General features: G+C 47.1%; 2 protein-coding genes across 2 annotated transcripts in view; one reads left to right on the top strand and one right to left on the bottom strand.

The window, feature by feature from the left end:
* Positions 1–5688, top strand: part of LOC308184837 (vasculin-like) — a 112401-nt gene extending 106713 nt beyond the window's left edge. Inside the window, exons 2-3 of the mRNA XM_080572420.1 lie at positions 2083–2185; positions 4048–5688. Of these exons, the coding sequence (XP_080428546.1) occupies positions 2083–2185; positions 4048–4206 (262 nt within the window). The 3' untranslated portion in view covers positions 4207–5688. The remainder of the gene's footprint in view (positions 1–2082; positions 2186–4047) is intronic.
* Positions 1–23640, bottom strand: part of LOC308184762 (vasculin-like) — a 463870-nt gene that overhangs the window by 80361 nt on the left and 359869 nt on the right. The window lies entirely within an intron of this gene.

The raw sequence follows: 23640 nt of genomic DNA, 5'->3' as shown, positions 1-23640 counted from the left end.
TACACAGCCACAGGGACTCATTTCCAAAACAACCTCATAGACACCTAGGCCAAAGAGCGTGGCCATGAGTGGGTAAATCACATCCCCCTATCATGCATCAGCATCCACGAGGCCGTGTGATGGACTATTAAAGACTACACTGAAGGCAATGGGTGCTGGGACATTCAAAATTGGGATGCACGTTTGGCAAAGGCCACCTGGTTAGTCAACACTAGGGGATCTGCCAACCGAGCCGGACCTCCCCAATCAAACCTGTTACGTACTGTAGAAGGGGATAAAGTCCCTGTAGTGCACATAAAAATACCAGCCATATTTGGTTGGTGCATGGTCTGTTAGCCATTAGAGCTATCTCCCCTGAATCTACCTTGAGCCTAGTTTAACTGTCATGACCAGATGCATTCAATATGGTTGTCACTGATGGCTATCGCCCAAGCAGAGTTACAGGTGAAGGGTCAGGTTAAGGGGGGCCAGGAGTACACTGCCACAGCTTTCCAGCCTTTTTACCAGCTTTGTAGCCCACTGCTGGATGCTTTCAAGTACCTTAACGTCCGTTTTATGTGGTGGAGCCCAGAACTATGTTCGCTATTCAAGGTGAGACCACACCAACACTAAATATAGTGGGAGAATCACCTCTTTTGACTGGCTGGCTATGCTGTGTTTAATGCATCCCAAAATGTGGTTTGCCCTCCTGGCTGTCAGGGCACACTGCTGACTCACGTTGAACCTATTGTCAACCACCACCCCGGATTCCTTTCTGCTGAGCTGCTCTCAAGCTACTCATTTTCCAGACTGTACCAGTGTCTGGCATTACTTCATCCCTGATGTATAACTTGGCATTTAGCTTTGTTGAACTTCATGCTGTTGCCGATCACCCAGTGCTCCAGTCTATCTAGATCCCTCTGCAAGGCCTCTCGTCTCTCCAGGGTGTCAGCAGCACTTCCCAGTTTAGTATCATCAGCAAACTTGCTGAGGATGCATTCCACTCCTGCATCCACATCATTGATAAAAACATTGAATAGGACTGGCCCAATTGTGCTCTGGGGAATGCCTCTGGTGACTGGCTACCAGCTAGATGTAACCCCATTCACTACAAGCCTTTGAGCTCTACCGTTCAGACAGTTCGTCACCCAGTGTAGCATGAACCTGTTTATCTCATAATTGGACAGTTTGTTCAGAAGGATGCCATGAGGCCAAGTATGAAAGGCCTTACAAAAATCCAGAATGATTACGTCCAATGCTTTCCCTTCACCCACCAAGCAGGTGACCTTATCATGGAAGGAGATCAAATTACTAAGGCAGGCCTTTCCCTTGATGAATCCATGAAGTCATTTACCTTGGATAACTTCTTAGATAAATATCTTGACAATGGAAGTTGGAGTTTAATGGTCTGTAAAGTCCACGGCATGGCAACACTAGATAAGCTTTCAAGAGAAACACTTCATCCACAGCTGAACTTGCATGTGGTCCAAATTATTTTCTCTTTTGCTTTTTTTATTGCTGCAGTTCTGGAGAGCAGCCATCCAATTGAAACAATAGGAAAAACTGAGGTTCTTATTAGCCTGGTTTCCATAAGAGTTTATTTGAAACATCGGGCAGCTTATGCTGAGAGCAGCTATATCTGGGAATGTTGTCAATTGATTAATAAACATCTTGAAGCGATATAACAGGAAACTTAGCTTTTGTTGGTACATTTACTGGACTGGCAGAGGGGGGCAGGGTCTGTTTTGTAGGTGAAACCTGATGGCAGGAAATTTAATACTTGGTGTGTGCAAGTGATGGTGCAGATATTTGCTTGAAATTAAGAACGTGTCCTATAGATAAAGTATTACTACTTAGGTTTTGCAGCCCTTTAAATTAAATGTAGTAGCAAAAGCAGGGTCAGCTGTGAAAGACCTGAGAACTTCTCAACTTCTGTGCTTTATGTATCTTATGCTTTTAACCTACTTTTATATAAGAGTTTGTTTAAAAATCAAATTATGGACTAATCCATATATTACACATCTTTACCTATTCACGTAGGCAGAGCTTGAAATGTCTGAGTACGTGTAGAAATTCCTTAATATTGTCGTTTTTGTTTTAAAGGTTGTTAAAGGAGATGGGCTGGCAGGAAGAGAGTGAAAATGATGAAACATGTGCTCCACTAACAGAGGATGAGATGAGGGAATTCCGAGCCATTAGTGAACAGGTAATGTTAAGTTGATGTTCCATTATGAACTTGCAAGTGGCTACCCTAAATACCTACCTTTTAAGGAGGATCTCCAGTAATTTTGATAGTTAAGGATGATGCCATTTCAGTACCCTTTTTCTTTCCTCTCCTTGCCTTCCTTGTCCTTTCAGAAAAATAGCTGGTTAAAAAAGATATGGGAAGCAGTACTTATTTTAGATGAGGCCTATTCTCAACATATCAAAGAAAGAAGAGAGGATGGGTTCTAATTAGTTTCAGCAGTGCTGGTTACAGAATTGCACAGGCCTTCTAGCTCCTCAGCTCAGCCTGAGGAAAGGGAATTTTCTTTCAAGGTCTTTATGCAGCTTTCTTGGCTTTCTTCACTGGAAATCGAGGAACATATAATTCACTAGTAACAGAGTCTGAGCACGCAATCTACAATTGATTTTTTATTTTTATTTTTTGAAGTAGTAGACTGCTGTCTTGGGTTTATGTGGCAAGGTTTTGGTAGCAGGGGGGCTGCAGGGGTGGCCTCTGTGAGAAGAGTCCAGAAGCTGCCCCATGTTAGATAAGAGCCAGTTCCAGCCAGCTCCAAAAAGGGACCTGCTGCTGGCCAGAGCCAAGCCAGTAAGTGATGTTGTTTGTGCCTCTGTAAGAGCATATTTAAGAAGAGGAAAATAACTGCTGTGCAACAGCAGCTGGGAGAGCGAGGAGGGAGAAACAGCCCTGCAGACACCAAGGTCAGTGAAGAAGGAGGGGGAGGAGCTGCTCCAGGAGCTGGAGCAGAAGTTCCCCTGCGGCCTGTGGAGAGGACCATGGTGGAGCAGGTTGTCCCCCATGGTGTACAACAGCGGAGCAGATTTCTACACTGCAGTCCGTGGAGGAGCCCATGGTTGAGCAGCAGGTGAAGCTGGTCTGAAGGAAGCTGCGGCCTGCTGGACCCCTGCTGGAGCAGACTCCGTGCCAGACCTGTCACCTGTGGAGAGGAGCCCATGCAGGAGCAGGTGACCTGGCAGGAGCTGCTGCCCGTGGGGGACCCGTGTTGGAGCAGTTTGCTTCTGAAGGATGGACCCTGTGATACAGACCCATATTGGAGCAGTTCTTGAAGAGCTGCTGCCTGTGGAAGCCCACGCAGTATCAGTTTGGGAAGGACTGCATCCCATGGGAGGGACCCCATGCTGGAGCAGGGGAAGAGAGTGACCATGAATGAGTAGCAGAAACAAAGTGTTATGGACTGACCACAACCCCCATTCTCCATTCCCCAGCACTGCTTGGAGGGAGGATGTTGAAGAAGGTGGATGGGGGGAAGGTGTTTTTAGTTTGCTTTTAGTTTTTCTCTGTTCTGGCCTGCTAGTGATAGGGAAGAAATTATATTAATCTCCCTATGCTGAGTCTGTTTTGCCTGTGATGATAATTGTTGAGTGATCTCCCTGTCCTTATCTCAACCCTTGAGCCCTTTGCATTGTATCTTCTTCCCCTTTCCCTTTGAGGAAGGGGACTGAGAGAGCCGTTGTGGTGGAGTTCAGCTTCCCAGCTGAGTAAAACCACCACAACTGCAGAAAAATGGACTGCATCATGGGAGAGACCATGTGGGAGGAGTCACTGGGGCAAAATGTCTGAGGAAGTAGATGGGAAGAGAGCAAACTCTTGTTCACTTAGCTTAGTATGATTGGAAGCTCTTGGATGCAGGTGGCTGGTTCAGAAGTGAAGGCTCTCAGGTGAATTTTCATTTGTGTGTATATATAACACGTAGTGCTGTGGATCTAATGTAGCCCATAGATGAAGACAGAGAATGTTGAAATGCAACAGGTTGTTGTGTTTTTCTCTCTCTAAATAATTCTTGTGGTTTTTTGTTTTGTTTTGTTTTGTTTTTTCCATTTCAGTTGCAAAAAAATGGCCTTCGGAAAAACGGCATTTTGAAAAATGGCCTTATCTGTGATTTTAAATTTAGCCCCTGGAAAAATAGCACTTTCCAACCTGCTCTAGAGAATGATGATTCTGAGACAAGCAGCAGTGATACATCAGATGATGATGATGTGTGAAGATTTCTGTAACATCTGTAGATGCTCGCTTTTTTCTCATGAAAATATGGGGATGTATTGTTTAAAACAAATCTTAATTTATGTAGTAACATGCCTCATTAGAGGAAGATTGATGGGACTTCTCTCTGAAGAAAGCAAGAAACATTGTGTTGGGTGTGTTGAACATTGCTATAATTTCTTTGTAAACAAATGTTTTAGAAGGAGGACTTGGGTTGACCCAGCATTGACTTTCTTCCTCACTGCAGCATTTCTGACTAGCAATGTGACAATGTAACAAATCAGACTTTCTCATTTAATAATAAAAACAAAAAGAATTGCAATATCATGCAAAGCTTCTGTCTTAGTGTCCAAGTATAGACTTGAAAAAAAAAGGGGCAAAAAAAAGGGCAATTTGACACAGTTTTGCTTGTCATTTCTTTCTTACAATGGAAATCCTCAAATCCACTTTGTATGCAAAAAGGGCAATGTAGAGTGCTGTCTAAAATGAGCGAAGTACGCTAAAACTCTTTTCCTTAATTGAGCTGTTCTACTTCTTCCACACATAATTGTTCTTTAGCTATTGTAGTGTAGTCATTGTTATTAATGGCAAAAAGACCTGATGTTACGGTTCCAAATTTCTAGAAGTAACCTTTAAATTGAAAGCTTTATGGGTTATTGCAAGACCCAATATGCCACAGTGAATACATTCTTGTGGGAAAATAAGTACTTTGAATTTACTATTCACCGGCAGAAAAATAATTAAACTGACTGGATTTGTCCACTACATGGAAAATAAACTGATTTACAGAGTACTGTCTCAGTGCATAGCATCAAGGGTATTGTTTTTAAATCTAGTAAGTTTCGTTTGCATTTATATTAAATGTACTCTGGCAGGAGTCATTGCATTTTGGAATGACATAAAGATATTTTTATCACCAGCTCTTGCTTTGTAGCAGCAGAAGTATGTCTATGCAATAAGCATCTCTTTTGATTATATATTTTCCACAAGGTTGTGCAAACTATGTAGCATTAATCCATGAGCACAACTGCTCTCAGTGATGTCACATACACTTATAGTACAGCTTATATAGACATTCCTCTTCAAGATATTTTTGAATTGCACTACTTTTTATAGTAAGTAATTCACAATTTTAAACTCTAAAGCAAAAATATTTATCAAGATGAGCTTTTGTCCACGTTTAACTTTTTTAGGAAAAACCTTTTTTAATAAGGTGACATCTAACAATTTTGGGCCAAAGATGTAGCGTGTTTTTCTTTTTTCCTTTTTATTAGTTTAAATAAGGGGGGTTATTCAATACATCAGGGTTTTTTTTCCATTTTTTTTCTTTGAACAAACATTCAAATGTTGGTGTAGTTTATTTTGGCACAATGCTTTCAAATATGCCGTTTTGTTGTCTAAATTTTAGAGGATAAAAATGTTTGTTTTTTTGAAGAGAAAACTGCTGTATCAGTAATGAAGTCTTTCCTACTTGTATGCCTTAAACATGTGTGGAATAATTGCCTGAGGTGACTTGGAAATTAAACTGATATTCACATTTTAAAGAAAAGGTTTTGAAAGGACTGAAGAAGCTTCCAGGGTGGAGTGCAGCTGCACTACATAGAAGTTCCCTAAGCCTCCAACCTTAGATGTTAATCACACTGGGGGAACTTGGTGTGCTAAGAGGAACGGTACGGAGTGTGGAGCGGAGTGGAGACACCGAAGCTAGGCTCTGTGATAAGATGGGAACTTGATTGTTCTTGTGCAGACCGAAACCGATAAACTTCACATTTGCTACCCTGAGCCAACGAGCTGTCATGTTTTTGACAAAATGCTGTACTGTAGTGAACTTTTCTCATTATAATATCATTATAATACCAAAACACACCTCCATCCCAAAAGCTACCCGTCTCCAAGGTGTGACCACCCCTCACTGAGCATGCGCTCTGAATTTCTCTGAAACTATACTTTCAAACAAAAGTGAGAAAACTTTGCACCAATCGTAACCAAGATATGTATGACTAGAGTCACTCAAGCTCCACCTAAAATATAGAAAATAATATAAATTGGCTTAAGAGAGAAAGGTTGTTAGGGAAGATACCATTGTGAAGGATACCTTCTGACTTCTGGGATCAGTTGACGGGCTGAGCCTCTCTTCCTCCCTCATTGGGACGCCTTTGGGTAAGACTTGAACACTTGGTTATATCAAGTGCCTCCCCGGGAAACTTAGAAATCTCTATAGAGTTGCTTTATACCTTTTAACGTGTTTATAGCCAGGCTGCGTTACTCATACTTTTGGTATTTGTATGTGCTTTGCAGACAGTGAATTTATCACCGGCAATCCAAAGAACCTGTGTACCTTTTGCTTTAATAAATTGCACTCGCCTTTAACACATCAGAGAAATTGATGTATTTGGCAGGATTGCCATGGATAAACTGCTGCAAAAATACAAATGTGCCCCTTGCCAGGTTGGGAAGGAGTGGGCTCAAAAATTTTAGAAAGATGGAGAGACAGGGGTAGAACGCATTAAGCAGTGTCAGGCTGTGCAAAAGACTGGAGTGAAAAAAGGCAAAGGTGTAATTTGTGCAGTATTAGGAGCCTGTTTGTCTTGCACTCAGCAAGAAGCTAAGGAAATTCCTGCTCCCAAACTAATTTCTGATGTGGAATATACAGCTTTAAAATTGGAAAATGTGGTGTTAAAGTCATCATTAGCCTTTGAAAGGGAGACAGGAAGAACATTAGGAATCAGAGTTGCTAAACTTTTGAATGAGAATAGTCATCTTAAACAATTGCTGGAAAGGGTTAATCATCTGTTAGATAAAATGCAACCTTCTGCTCCAGTTAAGCAGGTTCGTAGATTAACGCATAGTGCAGACCCTGAAAGTACCACGCCAGGAGAGCATAACTGCTCCTTAACTGCACGAGCTGCATACTGGGCAGGTGGTATAGATCCCCAGGAGAGAGTGGAACCACTAGAAATTAGAGCCACAGGCTATTCCAACCTGGCTGTAGCAGTACGGAAAGCAGCCTGCATACAGGTGATATATGAAAGAGATGAATTTAGGAAATCCCTGATGTTAGCCCTGTTATAAATGAAGATACAACTCAATCTGAATTTAGTAATATTTATAAAAGGCAAGTAAACAGCGCTGGGTGCACGGGGAGTCTACGCTCTACCAACACGCACACACAACCGTCGAACTTTCTAAATATATAGAACATCGCTTTTACATATTCATAAGAAACCCGAGTACGCCTATACATATGTACAATCAGAAAAGGTATCAATTGAAACATAAACATGGCAAAGTTTTCCGAATTCTGGCAAGTGTTTAACAAACAATCCTTTAAGTCTATTACTATTAATGTCCATGACTGGGGGAGCATAGTTGGAGCTGGTAATCCTGGTTGAAGTGCTCCCATATCTTCCATGACTTCATTAATTTTTCTCAGATCATATAACAGTCTCCATTTTCCATTCCTTTTCTTGATTACAAACACCGGAGAATTCCAGGGCTAGTCGTGGGAACAATATGTCTCGCTTTAAGTTGTTAAGCAACTTGGCCTTCGGGCCTTATGTATCCTATTCCTCCCGGATCGAAGGGAAACAGATCCGGCTCCTTTTCAGGGCCTATAGGGCCTGGATCAAAAGGAACGTTCAGGTCACCGGGGGCGTAACAGCAAAGTCCTGCGATGGCAGTAGCGGCGGGGGGGCCGATGGTGTAGCAGAAGGATCGGTGGATGAGCCCGCAGCTCCCTCACTGTCTGGCAAACCACACGTTTCTGATTGTGGTCCCACATGGCTCTTTAAGGCCTCAGATTGCTCGCCAGGTGCCGAGCAATCCCACCGCAACCTTGTCGTTTTTAGTAGCAGAGTCCCACACCTTGACCTCAGTTTGGTCCCATGTTTCAGGATCATAAACTGTCTGATTCGAAATAAAGAGAATAAGCTGTAAGGTTACCAGGACAGTCTTTGTTTCTAAGGACGTATGATTCCCCATAATGCGCAACTGCTTACCTTCGGCCAGCGAGGGGCAGTTGTGTGCGCGGGTCCGCTTCCCTCAGCTTGAGCTTCCTTCCAGCTCTGGTGCGCCTATTTCCAGCGACTTTCTATGCGAGCTTCCTCGAGCAGTTTGCTGAGTTTGGCCGAACCTATCTTCATTAGGCCATCAATGTCCCTGTTCCTGTCCTGGTCCCTGTTCTGTTAGCCTGTCCCTGTTTCTGTAGTTCATGTCCCTGTTTGTTTTCATCATCGAGGACAGGCTCCCTTTTTATACCATTCGCCCCACAGCAGTCCTTTTCCCCTAACTCTTCATTGGTCGAACAACTTTGCCCGGCAACCAGCAAACCCCCAGCAGCTTCCATGCCTTAACGGCTGGAGAACAAGCAACCCAAGACGGCATGGCGTCTCCCGAATCACCCTTCTTTGTTCCCTCTAAACTCTACATTCCTGATGGCCTCATCGTTAAGAGTCTGATGTTATCACCAACCATGGGGCTTGTCGACCCCCATGACCACACTCCCACATCTCCCCCTTCTTTATTAACATCAACCATCTTCTTGACACGAATTATTACTCCATATATCACAGCCCCTATCGACCCAGCTCAATTAACCCCTCTCATCCGTGGACTCCCTGATTGTCTTAAGATGTTTGTAGCAAATACCCAGGATCGCATACAAGCTGTTCATAGGGAAGGTGATTGCGTTTGTAGACAAAATCTGCACTCCCCCATTCCCACCTGGAGTGAAATTGCACAAGACATAAATAAGTATGGACGCCGAATGGACTGGATTAGTTCATCCAGTATTAAGTCCCCAGATCACTCCTGGTGAGTTCGCCAAATCCACACTCAAAATCCCAAATACCCCAAATTCAAAGAGAGGTTCAAACCTAATAAGGAACAGGGTGAGTTGTGGCGTAAGGCCCTAGATTTGGGTGTACCCTGACCAATCTTGCTTGGCATCTCTACGGAGGTTCTCCGTACATTAGTCCAATCTCTGGGTAAGGAAAATATTCCAGCTGGGGAGAATTGCCTAACTGGAAAACCCCAACCCATAAGGAAAGTACACCTGCACCAAGCCCAATTGACGAGGCAGAAGCTCAGCAAAAAAGTCCTATCCCCAGGGAGGTCAGTGAGCCACCCTGCTCGGCGGGTATTAGCAATTCAATGGCTCTCTGTTGAATACTCTGACCCTACCATTGCCCTTCCCGTTGGACCCCGAAAAATATTGGTAAACTTTCTCATTGACACCAGGGCTCAAATGTCAATAATTACCCATGAGACAGCACAAACCCCGGGCATAAGACCTGGTCGACGCAGGGTTAAATTCACAGGAATCGACAGTGTGAAGAAAGAATGTCCCACCACAAAAATTTCACTCTGGCTGCCAGAGGTATGAAGATTAACCAGGGCAGAAGTATTAGTTGGTGCTGCATGTACTAATATTTTAGGATTTGACATACTGGGTGGATGAATGTGGAAACTCCCAGATGGGATGGTGTGGAGTTTCATGACACATCAAAGGGATTCAGGCACAGTGAGACTGAGTCTGTTACAAACATCCATACCCTTACCCCGCTCTCAAATCACTAATGTTCGGCAATATCTGTTGCCAGCAGCAGCACTTATGGGAATTGACGGGGTGGTAACAGAATTGGAAGAAAGAGGCATTATTAAAAGGACCCGTTCACCTTACAGTTCACTGGTGTGGCTGGTAAAGAAACCAACCGGGCAATGGCGTTTTACCATGGATTACAGACAGTTAAATGCTAACACCACGCCTTTGACTGCCGCAGTTCCAAACATGGCAGAAATAGTGACATTGATACAAGGTGCTGCCCATCCTTAGATGGCTGCCCCAAAATGAAAGTCTTCTGTGCATCTACCAATACAATCACCCCAAGCATTATACTAAACCAGGAGAATATCCTACAGGATTTCACACTGGACAACCTGTGCTGGTAAAAATGCCTCAGACTGGAACAGTAGCAATGGTACCAACTATCCCCAAAAACCTCTACGCATGGGAAGCCAAAGATTGTTCAGGAAAAGTACACCGGATTAGCACTCAGTGGATTTCACCCTCTTTTTAACCCTGCCGGTTGAATACAACCAAGCACATTTTCTTTCCTTTTGCATTCACAGGAATCCTGAGTGGACTGCATGTAGACGGAGAATGAAAAATCAGCAGTTTGAAATGATAAAACTATGCTTTACCCTGACGTTAATGCAATCCCCTTTGGTTCATAGCCAAAAAGACCCAGAATGGCCAGGTCCCAAGCCCACGTTAAATACACTGGAATTAAGGGAACACGTGCCGTCAGGGAAAACTTAAACTTAGCTACTGTGGTTGTGCATGGAGCTGAGGTGTTTCACCATGACCATCTGGTTTCACCAGATGATTTATTGTTGTGGTTTAACCCAGCCGGCAGCTAAGCGCCACACAGCCATTCGCTCACCCTCCCACCTCCCTCTCTGGGATAGGGGAGAGAATTAGAAAGAAATGAAAGCCTGTGGGCTGAGATAAAGACAGTTTATTAGGACAGAAAAGACAGGAAAATAATAATAATGATAATAGTATTACTACTAATAGTGTGTACAAAACGAGTGATGCACAATGCAATTGCTCACCACCCGCTGACAAGCCTGTCCCCAAGCAGCGGATCCATCCCTTCCCCCCCACCCCGGCCAGCCCCCCCATATTAATTGTTCAGCATGACGTCAGATGGTATCTCATGGGCTAGGTTACTAGAAGGCAAGAGTGCTTGTGAGAGCTGAGCTACATTTAAACAGGACTTCTTCCAAGCTCAGGATCGGTGCATCCCTAAGAGTAGGAAATCGGGGAAGGGGGGCAGGAAACCTGCTTGGGTGAGCAAGGAGCTTATCGATAAGATCAAAAGGAAGAGGAAGGTCTATGGAATGTGGAAAAAGGGCCTGTCCTCTTGGGAGGAGTATAGAAGTGTTGTCAGGGCCTGCAGGGATGCAACGAGGAAGGCTAAAGCCCACCTAGAGATGAGGCTTGCAAAAGAGATAAAAGATAATAAGAAGGGGTTTTTTTAAGTATGTAAACAGTAAAAGGAAGACTAGGGATAATGTGGGTCCCTTACTGAACGAGGGGGGTGTCCTGGTAATGGGAGACGCCGAGAAGGCGGAGGTGCTGAATGCTTTCTTTGCTTCAGTCTTTGCTTCAAGGACTCCCCCCCGGGACTCCTTGACCCTGGCGGGAGGAGAAAGGGGCTGGGAAATGGAGGGCTCCCACCTGGTTGACGAGAGAGTGGTTCGGGAGCGTCTGAGTGGGCTCAACGCACAGAAATCCATGGGTCCCGATGGGATGCATCCACGTGTGCTAAGGGAGTTGGCAGAGGTGATCGCCGAACCGCTCTCTATCATCTTTGAAAGGTCCTGGAGAACAGGAGAGGTGCCTGAAGACTGGAGGATAGCCAATGTCACTCCGGTCTTCAAGAAGGACAAGAAGGAGGATCCGGGAAACTACAGGCCAGTCAGTCTCACCTCTGTCCCTGGAAAGGTGTTGGAACAGCTTGTTCTGGATGCCATCTCCAAGCAATTGGAAGAGAAGAATGTTATGGGGAGTAGTCAGCATGGATTCACCAAGGGGAAGCCGTGCTCGACCAACCTCGTAGCCTTCTATGATGGCATCACCACCTGGGTAGACGGGGGGAGAGCAGTGGATGTCATCTACCTTGACTTTAGCAAGGCTTTCGATACTGTCTCCCATGACATCCTGATAGCAAAGCTGAGAAAGTATGGGATAGAGGAGTGGAGAGTAAGGTGGGTTCAGAACTGGCTGACTGGCCGAGCTCAGAGGGTGGTGATCGGCGGCGCAGAGTCCGGCTGGAGACCTGTGACTAGCGGTGTTCCCCAGGGGTCGGTGCTGGGTCCGGTCTTGTTCAACAACTTCATCGACGACCTTGATAAAGGAATAGTGTCTGCCCTCAGCAAGTACGCTGATGATACAAAGCTGGGAGGAGTGGCCGACATGCCAGAAGGCTGTGCTGCCATTCAGCGAGACCTGGACAGGCTGGAGAGATGGGCAGGAAGAAACCAAATGAGGTTTAACAAGAGCAAGTGTAGAGTCCTGCACCTGGGAAGGAACAACCGCATGTATCAGGACAGGCTGGGGGATGACCTGCTGGAGAGGAGCTCTGCGGAGAAGGACCTGGGGGTCCTGGTGGACGACAGGTTGGCCATGAGCCAGCAGTGTGCCCTCGTGGCCAAGAGGGCCAATGGGATCCTGGCGTGCATTAAAAGGAGCTCGGCCAGCAGGTCAAGGGAGGTGATCCTCCCCCTCTACTCTGCCCTGGTCAGGCCTCACCTGGAGTGCTGTGTCCAGTTCTGGGCTCCCCACTACAAAAATGACAGGGATCTCCTGGAAAGAGTCCAGCGGAGGGCCACAAAGATGATACGGGGCCTGGAGCATCTTCCCTATGAGGAAAGGCTGAGAAACCTGGGTCTGTTCAGCCTGGAGAAAAGAAGACTGAGAGGGGATCTCATCAATGTTTACAAATACCTTTTTTGTTTACAAAGTGTGGGAGACAAAGGGATTTGGCCAACCTCTTTTCAGTGGTTTGTGGGGACAGGACAGGGGTAATGACCACAAGATAGAGCACAGAAAGTTCCGCACCAACATGCGAAAGAACTTCTTCACAGTGAGGGTGACGGAGCACTGGAACAGTCTGCCCAGGGAGGTTGTGGAGTCTCCTTCTCTGGAGATATTCAAGGCCCGTCTGGTTGCTTACTTGGGCAGCCTGCTCTAAGGAACCTGCTTTGGCAGGGGGGTTGGACCCAATGATCTCTTGAGGTCCCTTCCAACCCCTTCAATTCTGTGATGGGAAAATGAGAAAGGAATACCCCTTTGGCCAGTTTGGGTCAGCTGTCCTGGGTCTGTCCCCTCCCAGCTCCTGCTGCACCCCTAGCCTGCCCGCTGGCAGGACAGAGCGAGAAGCTGAAAAGTCCTTGGCTTAGTGTAAGCACTGCTCTGCAACAGTTAAAACATCAGCGTGTTATCAGCATTATTCTCATCCTAAATACCAAACACAGCACCATACCAGCTACTAGGAGGAAAATTAACTCTACCCTAGCCAAAACCAGGACAATATCCACCCCTTATTCCATACCATTTATGTCATGCTTAGGTCCCACACTTCCCAATACATTCCAATTAGTCACCACCTTCATATATGTATATAAAACGTCCACTGAGTTTGTGGAGTCTGTGACTGACTTTGGGCTCCATCTGTCCCAGCAGTCTTGCAGGGCAGAAGAGATGGTGTGTGATGTTGGATCATCGCATGCTGAAGCTCGTTCTCGTTCCATCACGCCGCTGTGCTTGTCCAATTCTATCAAAATTCATTCATCATTATTGGCGTGGCTGTTACTGTGATACCATTAATGGGACACTGACATGTAGCAATCACGGTAGTGATGACATACAGCATTATGTAATAATTAACATAATACAATTCAACTCATGGGCTATTCTCAACCAACATCAGATCCCCTTGAGGTACACATCGGACCTTCCCATTCCTCCCCCATACCAAAGATGCTTTAACCGCTTGGCTTGCTTGATCGCAGCACGTTTCACAGTCATGAATAACTTGTGCAATAGCATGCATGGTCAGGTTCGCCCATCGATCCCGAGCCCATCCGTATGTTGCATCCCTGCCTTGATGGCCTGAGGTGTCATGGGCCCATCGAGCTATAAATAATTCACCCTTATGTTGCCAGTCCAGGTCCACCTGAGCCACTTCAATCCTAGCAGCCTGATCCACCTGCTGGTTGTTTTGATGTTCTTCAGTAGCCCGATTCTTGGGCACATGAGCATCTACATGGCGTACCTTTACAACCAGGTTCTCTACCCGAGCAGCAATATCTTGCCACAATGCAGCAGCCCAGATGGGTTTGCCTTTGCACTGCCAGTTGCTCTGCTTCCATTGCTGCAACCACCCCCACAGGGCATTTGCTGCCATCCATGAATCTCATCAACTCATGAGTTCTTGCACTTTTCAATTTTCTCCCCCATCCCACTTGGGGGTGGTGGCAAGCAAACAAGCGTGTAGTATTTAACTGTCTGACAGGTTAAATCACAACCATTAAATAAGCAGGCAAACTGGCAATATATTGCAGCAACTTCTAACCAGGAAGTGTAAGACCATTATAGGGTAAGCATAGAGCAGAACTGTTGTGGTTTAACCCGGCTGGCAGCTAAACACCACACAGCTGTTCGCTCACCCTCCCCCCTCCCTCTCTGGGATGGGGGAGAGAAACGGGAAAGTGAAGCCGGTGAGTTGAGATAAAGACAGTTTATTAAGACAGGAATATAATAATAACAATAATAATAATAGTGGTAATGATAATAGTATTAATAATAATAATGTGTATGAAACAAGTGATGCACAATGCAATTGCTCACCACCCGTTGACCGATGCCCAGCCTATCCCCGAGCAGCCGGCCCCCCACCCCGGCCAGCCACCCCTATATATTGTTTAGCATGACGTCAGATGGTATGGAATACCCCTTTGGCCAGTTTGGGTCAGCTGTCCTGGGTCTGTCCCCTCCCAGCTCCTGCTGCACCCCTAGCCTGCTCGCTGGCAGGACAGAGCGAGAAGCTGAAAAGTCCTTGGCCTGGTGTAAACACTGCTCTGCAACAATTAAAACATCAGCATGTTATCAGCGCTCTTCTCATCCTAATACAAAACATAGCACCCTACCAGCTACTAGGAGGAAAATTAACTCTGTCCTAACTGGAACCAGGACAAGAACCTAGCAAGCACCTGTTAGCAGAGCTCATATCTCCACACAACACTTTAAAAATAGATTACAGTGCAGATACATACAAGACTTGTTACAGAGTAGCCAGGGATTTTACAGTCAGAGGTAGTAACATCTATAGAATCATAGAATATCCCGAGTTGGAAGGGACCCATAAGGATCATCGAGTCCAACTCCTGGCACCACACAGGTTTACCCAGAAATTCAGACCATGTGACTAAGTGCACAGTCCAAATGCTTCTTAAACTCTGACAGGCTTGGTGCAGTGACTACTTCCCAGGGGAGCCTGTTCCAGTGGGCGACCATCCTCTCAGTGGAGAACCTCTTCCTGATGTCTAGCCTAAACTTCCCCTAACTCAGCTTGACACCATTCCCGTGGGTCCTATCACTAGTGACTAAAGAGAATAGATCGGCGCTTTCCCCTCCACTCCCCCTTGTGAGAAAGCTGTAGACCACGATGAGGTCTCCCCTCAGCCTCCTCTTTTCCAGGCTGAACAGGCCAAGTGACCTCAGCCGCTCCTCATACTTCTTCCCCTCCAGGCCCTTCACCATCTTTGTATCCCTTCTCTGGAAACTCTCCAACAGTTTTATGTCCTTTTTGTACTGTGGTGCCCAGAACTGCACACAGTACTCGAGGTGAAGCCGTACCAGCGCAGAGTAGAGCGGGACAATCACTTCCCTCGACTGACTAGCAATGCTGTGCTTGATGCACCCCAGGATACGATTAGCCCTCCTGGCCGCCAAGGCACACTGCGGGCTCATATTCACCCTGCTATCAACCATAACCCCCATATCCCTCTCTGCGGGGCTGCTCTCCAGCGTCTCGTTGCCCACTCTGTACGTATAGCCAGGGTTGCTCTGTCCCAGGTGCAGGACCTGGCACTTGCTCTTGTTAAACTTCATGGGGTTGGTGATCGCCCAGCTCTCCAATCTGTCCAGATCTCTCTGCAAGGCCTTTCCAACCTCAACAGAGTCCACAACTACTCCAAGTTTAGTGTCATCGGCTTTGTAGCATCAGCATACTTGCTGAGGGTGGACACTATTCCCTCATCACGGTCGTCGATGAAGATGTTGAACAATCGATGAAGATGATGAACAAAATTTCCCATAATACGACAGGACCCATCAGTGAACAGGGCATATTGCTTCTCATTTTCTGGTACCTTGTTGTACAGTGGGGCTTATTCAGCACGGGCCACCTCCTCCTCTGGTGATATCCCAAAGTATTTGCCTTCTGGCCAGTCCATAATCACTTCCAAGATCCCTGGGCGACTGGGGTTTCCAATTTGAGCCCGCTGAGTAATCAGGGAAACCCACTTACTCCATGTAGCATCAGTTGCATGATGTGTAGAGGGGACCCTTCCTTTGAACATCCAGCCCAGTACCGGCAGTCAGGGTGCCAGGAGGAGCTGCGCTTCAGTACCGACCACTTCCAAAGCAGATCAAACTCCTTCATATGCTGCCAATATCTCCTTTTCAGTTGGAGTGTAGCAGGCCTCAGATCCTCTGTATCCCCGACTCCAAAACCCTAGGGGTCGACCTCGAGTTTCCCCAGGCTCTTTCTGCCAGAGGCTCCAGGTGGGACCATTCTCCCCGGCTGCGGTGTAGAGCACATTCTTTACATCTGGTCCTGTTATGGCAAAACCAGCCTTCAGAAGGATTTGGACTATTTTCTTCCCTTTCTCGAAAACTTCCTCTGCTGTGTCACCCCACACAATGATGTCATCGATGTACTGCAGGTGTTCAGGAGCTTCCCCCTGTTCCAACGCAGACTGGATCAGTTTATGGCAAATGGTAGGGCTGTGTTTCCACCCCTGGGGCAGTCAATTCCAGGTGTATTGGACACCCCTCCAAGTGAAAGCCAACTGTGGCCTGCACTCTGCTGCTAGAGGGATGGAGAAAAATGCATTAGCAATATCAACTGTGGCATACCACTTGGCTGCCTTTGATTCCAGTTCACACTGGAGTTCTAGCATGTCCGGCACTGCAGCACTCAGTGGTGGCGTGACTTCGTTCAGGCCACAATAGTCCACTGTCAGTCTCCACTCACCATTAGACTTTCGCACTGGCCATATGGGACTATTAAAAGGTGAGTGAGCCTTGCTGATCACTCCTTGGCTCTCCAGTTGACGAATTAGCTTATGGATGGGAATCAGGGAGTCTTGGTTGGTGCGATATTGCCACCGGTGCACAGTTGTGGTAGCGATTGGCACCTGCTGTTCTTCGACCCTCAGCAACCCCACAACAGAAGGGTCCTCTGAGAGACCGGGCAAGGTAGACAACTGTTTAATGTCCTCTGTCTCTAAGGCAGCTATGCCAAAAGCCCACCGGAACCCTTTTGGGCTCTTGAAATATCCTCTTCAGTATGCATGCTCCTTAACCTTGCCTGGAAAGCATCATTTTTGCAGCTCAGGTCAAGGTAAATAAAAGACCAAACTATTTAAAGGATGAGGTAGAAAAATGAGACTGCAACGCAATTAAGGTTGTGATGGGCACCTAAGAAAACCACCATTGCTGTTACAAATCGGAATTGGGGTTGACTAGTCAGAATTGACCTGAAGGTAAATAAGACCACAGCGCTCTCTGAGGTTTTTGAAGGGATGCACGACACGGACTCCTGATGGCTCTTGAACAGGAGGCGTTTATTGCCCTTTTTTCACTACTACATATACTTTCCCCGTAGCCCCACGCGCTGTCCACGTGCCCAAATCTGTCTTACAATTGGTTAGAGACCCTCAGGCACGTGCCTTGAGCCAGCCAGCAATTGGCTACTGCCCAAAACTCATCTTTAACACTGTAGTCAATTTACTTTATCTCGTCCTTGCTCAAGTTTTTGGTTCTACTGCTGTTTTCCTCATTATCTCTAACTCAGGGACGTGTGAAACAGCACAAAGCCACCTGTGAATTCCTTTCCCACAAAACAGCACAAAGCTCCCTGCGAATTCTTCTCCCACAATTCCCCCTTTTTTATTTTCAACCAAAAGCTTTCTATAGATTTTTCTATCAATCACCGCACACACTGCAATAAGCAAGGTACAATAAGCAACAGGGTCAAAAATCTCATGCAGAACTACGATTGTAAAGTAGTGTGCCTACTAGAATCTACATCAGTCAACAAGCCACTAAGCGCTAGGAATGTTGCTTCGCAGCGATACTGCTTCTTACTTGCACAGCACAATCACACAATCACACAATCACGCAGAGAGGCCTCTTGCACTTCTCATTCACACCACAAGAAAACATCACTTAAAATAATTTGTGTGCGGCTTCAGGAGGTCCTTGTCTGCTCCCGTGGTGAGCGGCTGAGAGTGGAGACCCCTCCGAGGAAAAAATGCTCGGGGTGCACCTAGGGGCGTCCGTTCCACAGTCGATCCCACAGCCGAGCAGAGCGGCTCCTGGCGCAAGGAAGGATGCTATTATAGTTTGTATAATGACAGCAAAGAGATGCATTGCAATAAGGAGCAAGTGACCTTTTTTTTTTTTTTTCCGAGCAATTACACCTTACACATGCTATTACTGTTACACATCTCAGGATATCTAATTCCTGTGGCTCTAGGGGCGCTTGCGATAAGTAGACAGTCCAGTCTTTGTCATCCGCCGGGTTCCCCACCAGACATGTCGTAGATGGGTCATTTCATTGGCTCCACCAGATCCAGGAACCTCCTCCCATCTAACCTTTAGTGCACTGCTGTATTAATCAGCTCCAGATTATCACCGAATGGGTCACCCACAGTCTGGGCTGGACTGAGACCCAGGAGGCGCCGAAGCTGCAGAGGCGGACGAGGATGATGGTCCCAACCATGGTCGCATGCCACGAGCTGGCACCCATCATGGTCCTTGCCCTGTGGAAACACAAGCGTACCCTCGCCCCCAGGTTATTAGGGGATATGGTCCTTCCCACCTCCCAGTATCCAGATTTCTCATCATAACCATCGCTTTTCCTGTTGGAACGGAGGTTAGTCCTGATTCCATTGATTTAAAATGCTTAATTATACGTGGTACGTCTTCGTATTGAAAAGGTAGTGTCAAATGATTTATGACATATACCACTTTGTTCAATCTATTCTGCGGGGTCTCCTGTGTCTCCCCCTTTTTCTGTTTAGCCAATAAGTCCTTTAACGTGCGGTGAACACGTTCTACTATTGCTTGTCCTGTGGGTGAGTGTGGGATGCCTGTCTTGTGAGTGATGCCCCAGGTATGGAAAAAAAGTCGCGTAGAGCGGCTTGCATAAGCTGGGCCATTATCAGTTTTTATTTCTTTAGGGATTCCGAGGGCGGCGAAGGCCGCACGGAAATGCGCCTGTACGTGACGGCTTGTTTTGCCCGTCATCGCAGAGGCCCAGAGCGCGTGCAAAAAAGAATCTATGGACACGTGAACGTATTTTAGCCTCCCGAACTCAGGAATGTGAGTAACGTCAGTTTGCCAAAGCTGAAGAGAAGAGAGGCCCCTAGGATTAACTGTAGTCGGTGGGCCTGGTCGTTGTTGACAATCCGGGCAGGTCTGTACTATGAGCTTAGCATATCCTATGGGGATGGCAAACTGTTTGGACAATGCCTTTGCAGCCTGGTGGAAGAATTGATGTGATAAACGAGCCTGGGACAATGTATTTGGCACTGGGACTTGCAATGCAATGTTAGTCAATTGATCGGCCCGGGCATTTCCTTCTGCAAAGAATCCCGGGAGTGTCATATGACTTCTAATGTGGATCACGCAATAAGGGTGGGTACGGTGCTCTGTAAGAAATAATAACTCTTTAAATTTTAAGAATAGTGCTTCGTTGTGGATGTGTTTGATCTGAGATCTTTCAATGTGTTGTGCTACTCCTACTGCATAATGTCAATCAGAGACAATATTTAGTGGAGCCTGGTCCCATTGCTTGAACGCCATTACTACTGCATGTAATTCTACTATCTGAGGGGAGCCCTGTATTGTTTCTATGACATGTTGCCAGTGGCCTCCTTGTTCCCACGTGACTACAGCTTTTCCCTTTCTCCCTGACTCGTCTGTGAATACTGTTTGTCCTTGGACTGGGTGCCATCGATATAGCAGCTTGTCCTCAACGTGTACATTATTATAAAAGGTAAGCATTTTATGAGACGGGAGATGTATATCAAGTTGACCATTGAAACCCGAAAGGGCTGATTGTAGCTCTAAGCTATTCTGGAGGCACCAATCAAGATAGTCTTTAACTATCGGAATGATAATGGATTTTGGCTCTTCTCCAGCCATTTCTATAATTCGTTCTCTTCCCTCCCTAATCAAATCTGAAAACATTTCAATGCGGGTGGCAAGTGTCTTTGTCGGTTGGTGGGGTAGAAACACCCATTCTAATAGCAGCAACGGGTCTGTTGCGTTGGAGTCCCATTGCGCAATAATAGCTAAAGGTTGTGGATTCTGGTTGCATATGTAGAGCTGAATGGGTAAATTTTCTGCTCGCCGCTGGCATTGTTGGGCAGAGATCTTCTCCTCTATACGGTGTAGCGCCGCCCTGGCTTCATTAGTCAGCCGGCGGGGCGCATTAATACTAGTGTCCCCTTTTAACAACTCGAACAGGGGTGCTAGTATATGGTTGTCAATTCCGCATTGCGTCCTTATCCAATTTATATTGCCTATAAGCTTCTGGACATCACTGAGCGTGCGAATGTCCCTTGTAATGGCTACGTTTTGGGGTTGAATACTGTGCTGCAGTATCTTCCAGCCTAAATATTTCCAAGGCGCCTCGATTTGAATTTTCTCCGGTGCGATTTGTAATCCCCATGTCTGGAACTCCTGCCGTAGAACAGGCAGTACTTCTTGCGTTAAGTTGTCTGTCGGACTGGAGAGCAATATGTCGTCCATATAATGATAGATGTATACGTGCGGGAATCGTTTGCGTACGGGGCGTAGCGCTTCTGCTACGTATGTTTGGCAAATTGTTGGGGAATTTTTCATCCCTTGAGGCAGCACAGTCCAATGATACCTATCCATTGGTTCGGTCTTATTGATTTTTGGGACCGAGAACGCGAATCGAGGAGCATCAGCAGGGTGAAGTGGAATAGTAAAGAAGCAGTCCTTTAAATCGATAATCAAGATATTCCAATTGCAAGGGAGCATAGCAGGAGAAGGTAATCCGGGCTGGGGAGCTCCCATGTCCTCCACTGCATTGTTTATTTGACGTAAATCGTGAAGTAATCGCCATTTCCCGCTTTTCTTTTTAAAAAGAAACACGGGTGAATTCCAGGGACTGGTTGTGGGGGTAATGTGTCCCAATTGTAACTGTTCTTGGACAAGTTCTTGGAGAGCAGCGACCTTTTCCGCAGGAAGCGGCCATTGATTCACCCACACAGGATTATCAGTTCTCCAGGTGAGTCTCATGCGCGGTCGCTCGTCAACGGCCGCTATTGAAAATTTTCCGGAAAGCTCAGAGTGAACTCGCCCTGCCCCATCACATCCCTCCCCAGGAGACTGACAGGTATGAGGGCAGCATACGGCCGGACGTTATACAGCGAGCCTTCATGAGTCTTAATGCTAAGCATATATCGGCTCTGAAAGGTACCGGAGACACCACCAACTCCCACAAGGCCTTTTGTGGTGGAATCTAAAGGCCAACTTTTGGGCCAATCGTGAAGAGAAATTACTGTAACATCTGCCCCGGTATCCATTAATACGGTTATTTGTGCGCTGGAGGGGTCAGCCTGTGGGTGATGAAGTGTTAGGGTCAGCGTAGGCCTCTTGATGGTAATGGCCGAGGCCCAAAAAGCTGACGGGGGTCCCGTTGATCCAAACTCCGCGTCGTGTCGGTCACATGTCTCTGCTTGTGGAACTATGGCTTTAAATAGTATTAACTGTGCAATTGTAGTCCCCTTGGGAATGAGCATCGGTGGGGAGGGAGTCCATGCCATTGCTTGTATTATGCCTTCATAATCAACGTCAATGACTTCAGGCAGTATAAAAAGACCCGTTAGTGTGGTGCTAGACCGCCCTAGCAAGAGGGCGCTGCATCCCTTCCCTATTGGTCCCTGTACATTTAGAGGTATTCTGCGAACCCGAGTGTCCCAAAGGGTGCAGCTCGTTACTGTGGAGACATCCAATCCGGCGCTTCCTCGGGTTCTGGCTGTGAGGGAATCCACGGTGACGTAGTAGGCGGGATCGCTGGAGCAGTGGGCGGCTGCGGTCGCAGCCCGGTAGTCGTCATCGCCCAGGGCGGTGACTTCCGCGAGGACGGCCCGCCCACGAAGGAGGGCCGGGGCACTTGTGTCATCGCGCGGCCCCGCCCCGCGCTCTGCTTCCCGTTTCCCTGCCGCGGTTGTAAAGGTCGTCCCTCTGCATCATGCGTCGAACGGCACTGGCTAGCCCAGTGCCATCCCGTGCCGCACCGTGGGCAAACAGTGGGAGGGGCAGAGTTACCGCGTTCCCCCCCCGCTCCTCGCTGTGGGCATTCGGTGGCAAGATGCCCCGTGGCTCGACAGCGAAAACACCGTTTTCGCCCGGTTTTAAGTGCAGTAGCAAAGGCTCCGGCCAAAGCGGCAGTGTGATGTTCTATGGATCCGACTCGATTGCAAGCCTCTATCATTTGTACCAGTGTAGTATTAGCAGGCAGGGCTTGGAGTATTTTCTTACAGTCTGTGTTTGCATTTTCTACCGCCAGTTTTAGTATAAGGGCCTCTTTGGCCTCGCGGTTGTCAATTTGTTTGTCCAAAGCGTCTCGCAGTCTATCAATGAATTGCATATAAGGCTCGGTAATTTGTTGCCTAATGCTGGTAAACGATGGCTCGGCTTTTCCAACTTCAGGCAACTTCAACATAGCCTGGAAGGCCAGAGACGCGGACTGCCGCAAGATGGCATCGTCGAGCCTAGCCTGCAATCTCGGATCAAATAACGGCTCAGCCCCCATCAACTGTGGGATCCCGGCTCCCAAGAGGGGGTCGCCGGGCTGCCGGTCCAGGTTACGCAGGGCGGCCAATTCGCACGCTTCTTTCCATTTTTGCTCCCACAGTAATTTTTGTGTTGGCGTTAAAATCATCGCGGCTATCTGATGGCAATCGTACGGCACCAGCAAGTGACCAGTCATAACATTTTCTAACAATGACTGAGTAAATGGTGCGTGTAATCCATATGTAGTCACAGTCTTTCTTAATTCTTTAATTAGGTCCCAGTGGAAGGCATTATATTCATTTGGACCGTTGGGTCGCACCTGCACCGGGAAAGCCATTCCCACCGGGTCCCCGTCTTTTAGAGCTTCCCGGCGCACCAGCTCCCATCGTTCCCGCGGGTCGAAAGCTCGGGCCCCCAGGGAGGCATTATCGGGGGCAGGCAAGGCGGGAGCCGAGGGGGTCAGCGGGGAGGGGCTCTGCGGTGGCGGTCCGCAGCCCTCTTCCTTGTCATCCCCCAGGTCTATCAAACTGCACCGCTCTGGTGACCTTGCAGGCTCTGATCTCAGTTCGGCTGCTGTTATTGCCTAGGCAGCGGCGTTCTGTACTTCCTTTTCTGCCTGCCACGATCTTAAAGTCTCAGTCACCAGCCGCCACATAGTCATCACCTCAGCAGCATTAGTATCCCCACTGGACGCTGCTTCCCATATTTTTTCCCCCGCTTGGTCCCAAATTTTTACATCAAATACTGTGGAAGCCATTGAGGGGAACCCTTGTTTTCGCAAAAATTTCAATAATAGCTTTATCTT

Source organism: Anser brachyrhynchus (assembly GCF_964034855.1).
Source record: "Anser brachyrhynchus genome assembly, chromosome: W".
Lineage (NCBI taxonomy): Eukaryota > Metazoa > Chordata > Aves > Anseriformes > Anatidae > Anser > Anser brachyrhynchus.
This window is presented reverse-complemented; position numbering and strand designations above follow the sequence as displayed.